Consider the following 9,582-nt stretch of genomic DNA (forward strand, 5'->3'; position numbering starts at 1 on the left):
TATGAACATAAAATGAGTGAGCTAAAGTAAAGTATTAAGAAAGAAAAAAGCAGAAAGGAAGGACATTATAGTAAATAAACAAGGTAGAATAATTGAAGAGATAGTAAAAAAGATACTGAGGAGGTGAATGGTAGTGGTCCCACAATAGGAACAAGAAAGAAACTGAGCACTGTCTCTTCCTCCGTTCTCATCTGTATCTTACTAAGGTAAGGTGAGACCTCCACTCTGCAAGTGTATGTTACTGTGTCTCTCTCTCTAGAGTCGGTGGTGTGCTTATTCTTCTTCACTCTCTCTCTATATGTCAGTCTTGCCTATATCTACACACTCTCTCAACGGACCTTTTCCTTTTATCTTCCTTCTCCCGTGACCCTTCTATCTCTCTCTCTCTCTCCATCTCACTTATAACTCTTCTTATAATTAACACTCTTATCCTTCAATTCATTGGCCACCCTCCTTTCTTCACTGTACTTTCCTTTCTCCTCGGGCAACTCCAATTTCCTTTCTTTACTCTCTGCCACTTTGCAATGCCCTGTTCCTGTTTTAACTCACTTTTCCCTTAATTCATATAAATTCCGGAATTGCAGAATTTTCAAACTTTTTTTTTTTTTTTTTTTTTTTTTAAAAACCAATCAATTTCAGGTTCTTTGTTCTTTCTCTATATTCTAAACTAAACCCCTTTGGCTTTTTCTTCATTTGTCTATCTCTTTTTTTAAAACTAAACTTTTGTTCCTTCTACCTTTTTGGGTTTAGGGTTTAGCTTGTACTTTTTCTTCCCATCCTCAATATGCAATTCTTAATTCCTTTTTGAATTTCACTTCTCCTTTGTCACTGTTTATTACTTGCAACCACTTGCCAAAAATGTCTTCTTGTTTTAGTGGAACAGGAGGAAGAACCATCGGTTTGGATTTAGATATAGTTAAATCATCACCACCATGTTCATGGAGTCGAACATCACAAACATCTTCTTCACCTTCTTCAACAATCTCCGAATCAAGCAATTCACCACTTGCAATCTACACCACTAAACCCAGAACCCCAAGAAAACGACCCAATCAAACCTACAACGAAGCTGCAACACTCCTTAACACCGCATACCCAAACCTCTTCTCCAATCCAAATCTCAAAACAAACCCAAACCATAACAATAATAAATCCACCAAATTGGAAAAAGCTTATGAATTCGACTCTTCTGAACTTCTTTTACCTTTCAGAGTATTGGACACGTCATCGTCTTTTTTACTTCACGGCAAGCCCGATTTTCCATCGGAGCCTAAACCGGTGAAACCATGTCAGAGTCCCGGAGAGATTAGTTCAATGGTCAATTGTCTTGAATTGAATGATGATGATGATGATTTTGATGCGGAATCGATACTCGACGAGGAAATTGAAGAAGGAATTGATAGCATCATGGGAGGTAGAATTGAGGAGAATGAATCTAATGTCTCTTCTTCTCATCCATGGATTGGTTTTGGCGGGAAATTCGATTTCCGGTTAGGATTACAGAGAGGTGGAGTGAGAGCTCTTCGCCATGTTGATGAAGGGAATTGGTGGAATTTTCCGGCGGTTGATATGCTTAAAATTTCGCCCAAAATATGCAGTGTCGGTGGTAAGACGACGGCGGCGGCGGTGACGGAGAAGAAGAAAAAGAAGAAGGTTGTTGCAGTGGAGAGACTGAATGCAGAATTGAAAGAAATGGAATCGCCAAAGTTGAAAAGTGGATTGTTGTTGAAATTGAATTACGACGGCGTTCGGAAAGCTTGGTCTGACCGAGGAACGCCATTCGCCGATGACAGCCCTGTCTCCGATGCTTCGGGAAACGATGTCAATGTATGTTTCTCATCTACCCAATCAAAATTCAACACCTGTTTTTTGTTTTTGTAGTACTTGTTTAAACCTTAATTAACGAGTTACTATTACCGATTTCAATGCTATGTTTTCCGACATTTTCAGTACCTTAATCCCTCATATGTCAATTGAACAACATATATTAGACAAAACATTACTCCATTTTTCTCTGTTTTGAAAATATATATAGATAATCCCTCTAGTTTTTTTATAAGACTACCTAGGTGAGATTTTAATCACGTGGAATATGGGAATAACACCTTTTGAAACTAAAATAGTAAAGTATTTCATGCATGTCATGCCCCATTCATTTTTTACTTTACTTTTCAAGACAATTTCCTTTTTCTATTTAAAAAAAATAGAAACATTCTCTTACAATATGTTATGTTGTTATCCAATAAAAAGGTTAAAGTAAAAAGATATTTGTGGTCTCATATTCTATAGTTTTCAGTCTCACTTTTTATGAACCAAAATGTTGTAATAAAATTATGCTACATACTATCTTTGTGTATTTTCATTCAATAGGACTACATGTATGTTATGTTAAGATTTTGTCTTGGGTCAAAGGTATGGGTGATGTGATATTTTTTCTCACTTTCTAGTTTCTAGTAGCATAAGTATGTTATAATTTAGGTGACGTTGTGGCATTATTTGAAATAAATAAATAATATCATAGTCGTGACACATTTATTTAATAGATAGTGTGTGAAGGTATGAATAATTAATTGATATTGTGGGAGACAGGCACGGTTGTCACAAATAGATTTGTTATGGGAGAATGGAGGAGGAAGTGGTGTAAGAGAAGCCAGCGTGATGCGTTACAAAGAAAAGCGTCGTACACGCCTCATCTCTAAGAAAATCAGATATCAAGTTAGAAAGGTCAATGCAGATCGACGGCCAAGAATGAAGGTATGATCAATCAGTTGAAGAAGACACTAGAAGAAATTTGATTAGAAAAGAGAGGAAATCTATCTAGTTTATGATAATTGGATAATGAGCATCGTCACCATAGTTTCTTTTTTGTTTATGGAGAGTGGACCCCCTTTGTGGTTGTTGCGTTGGTCACTTTTTGTCCAACTTTTGAGGATCTATCTATTTCAATTTTTCAATTCGTTTAGCTCTACTGCAGTCTGCACCAATGTTTAGGTTTTCTTTATGTTTTTTTGAAAAGAATAATAAATAATTCATCAACAAGCCTAACGCTTGTCTTGTTTTGGCTATCTCTTGAGATTCTTTTTCAATTCAAAAAATAATGTTTTTGTCTACATTCTTATGATATACTACATCATGAACTTTGTCTCCGTAACTCGATTAGTAACTAGTCTCAACTGCAGAACTATGAAAAAAGAGTTTGTGATTTTCACGCCAAACTGAAAATAACACGTAATTACTTCTTATTACAAGCGAAGGTGAAAGCGATTTGAGCAGGTTCATCATGTTTGTCACAATTAACTCAATAGTTTGTGATATGGCAGGGGCAATTTGTTAGGAGGCTGAATGCTAGCTCAAATGCACACAAATGATAGTACAGTAGTTTGTAGTAGCAGTAGAGCACATGTTTGAATTTCTATTACACTTTGAATTTCTTTGCGTTATGGCCATCCGGGAGAGGTTCTTCACCTTTATACTTCCTCCCAATGTGGCTGGTATAGATAGATAAATGTTGTTGAAGTCGAATGTATCACCTTGGTACTAAAGATTTTTTTTTCCTTGATATATTTTTAATACTAAAGAAATGTTTTTTTTTTTTTTTTTATATAAAATAATAATGTAAATGCTATTAATGGCATTCTCAGCCCAACTTTGATTACTTCATAAATTTGACAAAAAGAAGATTAATTTTCGATTTCCATAAGGGTAAATGCAATTGATGATAATTGATAAAATAAAAGGAAAAGGAAACCGAACCTAGTTGGCAAACTGCTTTCCATCGTTGCTTTGATTTTTTAGTAGTCGATTAAGCAATATATGATATTTATATAACCATTTTGGGACAATTCTATTTCAAATATCTTTGTTGTGTTTTTATTTTCTTTCTCTTTCTCTATTGTTTTTATCCAATAAAAAAAGATAAAAATAGTTATCTTATAAGTTGTCACAAGTTGTACAAATGTCATAACTTTTTTACTACATATTTTAAATTAAGTGTAGTTAGTAGAGTGTTTTTGTTTGTTTGTTACAAGGCTAATCAACAAACAAAAAAATGAGACATAAAAGAAAATAAAGAACTACTCACTAATAAAGAAAGTTCGTAAAGCATTATTTTTAGGAAGATCAATAATAGGATCCTTTAATACGAGTTTGAAACACTAATATGATAGGATCAACTCTTCTCCTACTATTGATAACTAAACATTGATAACCACCTGGCTAATTATGCATCTAGTACCCATTCACGTCATATTTTGAGTTTGTCTGATCAAAACTAAAAATATACAAAAATACAACACCAAACTTCACCATTTAAAATAAGAGTAATATTATTTGAACAATCAAATGAGATAACTTATGTGACAACTTTTTTTTTTCTCTCTCTTTTCATTGGTCAAAAACAATGGAGAGAAAAAGAAAGAGAGAATAAGAGCATGATGTGAGTATAAGAGAGAAAGTTGTCAAAAAGTTCTTAGAAAATAGTTGTACACATATCATTTCTCTTGTAATAATGAATAACATTCAACCAAGTTCTATTGCATAACAAAAAAGTTAATCTTAAATACATAAAATAAGTGATCTCTACTTTTGTCAAGACGGTAACATAATCAAGGAAACCACATGTAAATATAATTGTAAAATGAAAATTGATGCGAATCCGAACTTTGTAGATAAACATGGTCTAAACTTTATGTCGAGTTAGAGACATTTGAGTTTCTCGGGAACCACTTGCTCTTAATTGAGATTACAATTCTTGAATGACACAATCGTCAAGACATTTGCTATAGCTCCTTTTTGTACACATTGCGATATCCATGGAAATATGCTCCCCGATTATCCTTTGTTCTATACTGCACTCCATGTGACATTGTTATATCCAAATAGTTTTGCAACAAAATGTGGTTTATGATGGACCACATAATTGTTGGAAAAAATTGGAATGACCCTCTTCGCCCAATTGAAATCCGACTGGAGCTGAGCTGACAGTTCCCACCCTTCTTAGGGTAACCATGAGATGTCCTGTCATAATGAATATTAGAAAAGTAATGAAAATTAGAAAAGAATGAGTATATTGTTTTATCCAATGCCTAATGTAACAAAAACATGATAAAAATTCGGTTAGTTTTTTATTACAGAATAGTAAAAGTTACTATATATTGCTTCCCTACTCAACAGATTGGATGATTTATTTTTCCTTAATGACAACAATATTGAGTCCAGCAGCAAGTATCATAAAAATATGTAATTTCCAAGCACCTGAAATTCATCATATATATAATCTAACAAACCAATTACTTCCTTAACCAGAATAATACAAGTATCATATCAAAAAGCGACTCGCAAAAGCAATAAGGGAATAATTATTCATCATTGAAAAATCAAGTCCACAACAATAATCCCAATCACCAAGAAAAAAAAAATCGGCAACGCAAGTATCATGTATGCATGACGCAATGCATCACTACAAGATGAGTTAACTGCTCAGGCAACAAACCAGTACACGTTTACAGCAATTAGGATCACAAGAAAGAAATGCAGTGCGGGTTTTCGAGATTATGAATGTTGGCAATCTAAAAAAGTATGAATGCTAGAACAATATATCCTAATAGACCTTTTCTCAAGGTGGATGATAGAACACCGGCCCCAAAGTACAACTTACAACTGGATGAACCAGATTAATATTAAATAAGGATCAAGAATATGCTAGAACAAACCATAGATGTCATCTTCAACACCAAAGTGCTACTATCCTTATGGAAACAAAGTTCATTAAAGTTCAAAAACAGCAAGCATATCAGAAAGAACAAATACCCTATTTCCAATTTCCATAGTTTATATATGCTACCTAATTGCTAATGCAAATCTCCAAGTTTCTAACATCCAGAAATCTATTGTCATGAATCATGATGTAAAGTAATACAGACTTACATTATAGGCAGTATGAGTAGTATTAATTGCAGCATGTTAGGCATCAAAATATTTATCATCCTCACTAGACATATGTTAGCTACACTAAAGAGATAATTATAAAAATCCTTAAAAGTACAAATAACCATCCCCACTGGACTGCTCAACAACAACAAATTCACATTTCTCACACAATCTAACTGTCACTATAGTCAGCAAGCTGCTGCATGGAACATTAACATGCTTGCATATACCAATTTTATTATCACATACACATGCAATTTCACTAGTAGCTACCATAAATTAAAATCAATTAACAAGGTTGAGAGGGAGCAAGAGTGAGGTGTGTACTTTAGAGGCATAGGAAGGAATGTGCATGTGCCATAAAATGAATAAAATAAAAATTTGTTATTATAGCTAAAGGAAGCATAGCATAGGACCAAACGAATTGACATCGGTTAAATATGGTAGAAGTTAGCACTCACAAGTGGTGCGCATCACTTCTCTAATTATTGACACTGCAAATGCGAATATGATAAAAGATAGAAATTGTGAGGCCTCGTCTCATATTGAGGAGGAAAGGGAGTAATGAAAATGACAGGACTTCATAACTCTAAACATATCAAAAGGTATATAGTATAGAGCTATGAATGAAGAAAAGTTTCAATATTTTAATCGATTCATCATGAACGAAAAACACAAGAATTGGAGTAAGAGGTGAGACAAAATCTATCATTTTAGTGAATTTAATTTAATTAAATATCCATACTTTGGTTGTATTGTGTTAGTTACATGGACTTGGTGAATTTCTTTGTCATAATAGTGGAAACAGAAGAAAAACAAATGTTGGGAACTTTTAGTCGTCAGTGGAAAATATAAACATATGAATTGGAAGAAGAAACACTCCTTCGAGTATATTTGCTAGGGGAGCCTATGCACTAAGAACCAAGGTAAAATAATAAAACATATGGAAATCAAAAGGCATTGGTGGTCCAAAAACTTTTCTCATATCAAGGCCACATACTTTTTGCTCACAGATGAAATCAGAGATGGAGAGAAGGAAAATTTCATGCATACACACAACAAGAAAGATCATATATTGTTGCAATAGGAATACCATGGAGATTAATTAAATCTAAGGAGTCAGGCATACTTTTGTGTTTTGACATGATAATTAAAAAACTATCAATAAATATGCAGGTTGAAATTAAAGGCTAAAGTTACAAAAACATACTGGAACAAAAGGACCATTCAAACATAAAGATTGTAATAAGTTTGAAAAACAAATAAACTTAAACATCAAAACCCTTCTAATCTGGATTAAAAAATAATCAAATAAGCAAAAGAGGGATAAAGAAACTAATCAAATGTGACAATAAAATTGAACTTCCAAGAAATTTCCCCATTTGATTGCAAAGACAGGTAAGCATGAAAGAAATATGGTATACTATATATAAAAGGGTGCATTAAGGGGACAATTATTGAACTCAAGGAGATAAAAGCTGTCATAAAAAAAAACGCAAATGGAATTGTTACCAAGCTTCACTTCACTCTTCCAACGTCAATGTGTTCCTCACTCTGCTGGGTCCAGGTGTTCGTTGATTCTTCTGATACTGATTTGCTGCCTGTGGGTGGTGGTGAACATTTGAATGTGAATGATAATGATTCTTGCAGAGAAATTCCAATGGACGAAAACCCTGTCCAAGAGGAAAATGTTGCTCAAAATTCTGGTGGAAACAAGTCAAGTTATGAGTTTGGAGAAGGTTCTGGAAATGTTAACTTGGTTGAGGGGCACAACAGGTCAAGTGGTGAGGTTGGAGAGGTCAAGTGGTGAGGTTGGAGAAAGTTCTGTAAGTGCACAACAGCAGCACAACAAACACATTAGTTCCTTTTTAACTAGAGAAAATGATATTTGTACAACCATTTCATGACAATTTTTGTGACAACTTTATCTCTCATAATCACATTATGTTTTTATTTTATCTCTCTATTGCTTTGATTTTCGTGTCAATATCTACATTTTCTTTGTAAATCCATGGTTGTCAAATGAGTTGTCAATCAAATGGTTGTTCAAATAAGTTGTCAATCAAATGGTTGTTCAAATAACACAACTCTTTAACTATATACTACCTCGATAACTAACAACAACAACAACAACATAAAGAATATGAACCCAAAGCGCATAAGAAATTCATTGGACACACAATTAATAAGTTTGTTCCTCTTTTATTTTTATTTTTTCATTGTCTCGAAATTAAATAGCTACCGTAACAAGAGTTAGAAATGAAGTAAAAGTACATATAGAGTAAGACTGCACAAACTGAACATATGACTAATCAAACAATAAAAAAAAAGGGTCCTGCTAACCGGTGCAATGGTTAAGGAAACCAAATGTAGTATATTTACATTGAGTTCAAGCATGTTTTGACTTTTAAAAAGTTAAAATTTTCACTTTTCACAATTTCTCAATACAATGTTTCTATTTTTATCATCTTAACAAATGCCCAAAGACACTCTTTAGCATTTCCCTGAATAAAAAAAAAAAAAAAAGTGTGATAAAAATTCTTACTTTTGAGAGATACACATTAATCAAGGAAATTACGGTGGATAATGAATGTTCAACAGATTGGAGATATTCCCTGGAAGTGAAGATGGCAGATGTGAAAGTTAGACGAGAGATTAAAAGAAGATAGAAAAGTGGGATGTGGAATCAGATCCGACGAACAAGTGGGGATATTGATTTACCTGTAGTTGAATTGAACAGAGATCATGGCAGCGAGGTTTGACGGTGGAAGGAAGAAACGAACGGCCGACTACCCAAACTTTTGTAGCTCAAAACCCTATATCTCAGAGGCGAGAGTGAGAGTCCATTTTTACTCGTATAAAAATTAGTCTTGAGACTCCTTTGTAAATATTAAATATTCGACTACAGGTTGGACTAGATTCCACGCTGTAACATGCATGTAACCATTAAAACAATGAGTAAATAGTCAATTACCCTTTGAAATTGTAACTTTCGTCAAAAACCCCTCTGAATTTTGTAAAATGTCAAAAACCCTCTTGAAATTGTCAAGCGTCTGTCAATTACCCCCCTCCGTTAATTTCCTCCATCCAACATGCTGATGTGGCCGTTAACTGCCACGTGGCACTGACACATGGTCAAAAAAGTCATGTCACGTCATAGGGGGGTAATTGACTATATTTTTTTTTTCTTTTTGAAAAAAATCTGATTTTTTTTTTTTTTTTTGAAAAAAATCTGATTTTTTTTTTTATTTTAAAAATCTGATTTTTTTTTTCTTTTCATAATTAACATTTGTGTCATCCACTGAACATGCAAATACCCCCCCTGAAATTAAACATTTATATGCAAATACCACCCTCAAATTTAAAATTTATGTAGCAAATATCCCCTCAAATTTATAGCTTATATGCAAACATCTTCTCCAAATGTAAAACTTATATGCAAATTACACCTTGAATCATAAAACTTTAATGGTTAAGTAAAACTTATTCTTAATCTATAATTTACTATATCTCTAATAACAATAAAAAAGAAAAAAAATCACATCTTTAAAATAAAACAAAGGGGGAGAGGTTATTGGTGCATGAATGGATGGTTGTGTGTAGGCTCACGTAGAATTGTTTTTTGGCCAAGAGCTTGAGAATATTTCTAGCTAT

General features: G+C 33.5%; 1 protein-coding gene and 1 long non-coding RNA gene across 2 annotated transcripts; one reads left to right on the forward strand and one right to left on the reverse strand.

Annotated features, from left to right (window-relative positions):
• The first annotated feature begins 206 nt into the window (after nt 1–206).
• Nucleotides 207–3,577, forward strand: LOC11441754 (protein CHLOROPLAST IMPORT APPARATUS 2). The gene is made up of 3 exons (XM_003610006.4): nt 207–1,827; nt 2,590–2,754; nt 3,321–3,577. Exons 1-3 carry the CDS (start codon nt 859–861, stop codon nt 3,366–3,368), a joined length of 1,182 nt encoding a protein of 393 aa, XP_003610054.2. The 5' UTR covers nt 207–858; the 3' UTR covers nt 3,369–3,577.
• Nucleotides 3,578–4,493: 916 nt separating this feature from the next.
• On the reverse strand, nt 4,494–8,802 carry LOC11425442 (uncharacterized). The gene is made up of 4 exons (XR_003011666.2): nt 8,650–8,802; nt 8,474–8,543; nt 7,441–7,752; nt 4,494–5,016 (listed from the first exon to the last, which is right to left on the reverse strand). It is a non-coding gene; the product is annotated as an uncharacterized lncRNA (long non-coding RNA).
• Between the last annotated feature and the right edge of the window lie 780 nt (nt 8,803–9,582).

This window comes from Medicago truncatula, chromosome 4 (assembly GCF_003473485.1).
Source record: "Medicago truncatula cultivar Jemalong A17 chromosome 4, MtrunA17r5.0-ANR, whole genome shotgun sequence".
Classification (NCBI taxonomy): Eukaryota; Viridiplantae; Streptophyta; class Magnoliopsida; order Fabales; family Fabaceae; genus Medicago; species Medicago truncatula.

Excerpts from the sequence above, each read along its gene's own strand:
- LOC11441754 (XM_003610006.4), top strand. The coding sequence starts at position 859 with ATGTCTTCTTGTTTTAGTGGAACAGGAGGAAGAACCATCGGTTTGGAT. Across the intron at positions 1,828-2,589 it reads CTTCGGGAAACGATGTCAAT|GCACGGTTGTCACAAATAGA; the intron begins GTATGTTTCTCA and ends TGTGGGAGACAG. Across the intron at positions 2,755-3,320 it reads ATCGACGGCCAAGAATGAAG|GGGCAATTTGTTAGGAGGCT; the intron begins GTATGATCAATC and ends GTGATATGGCAG.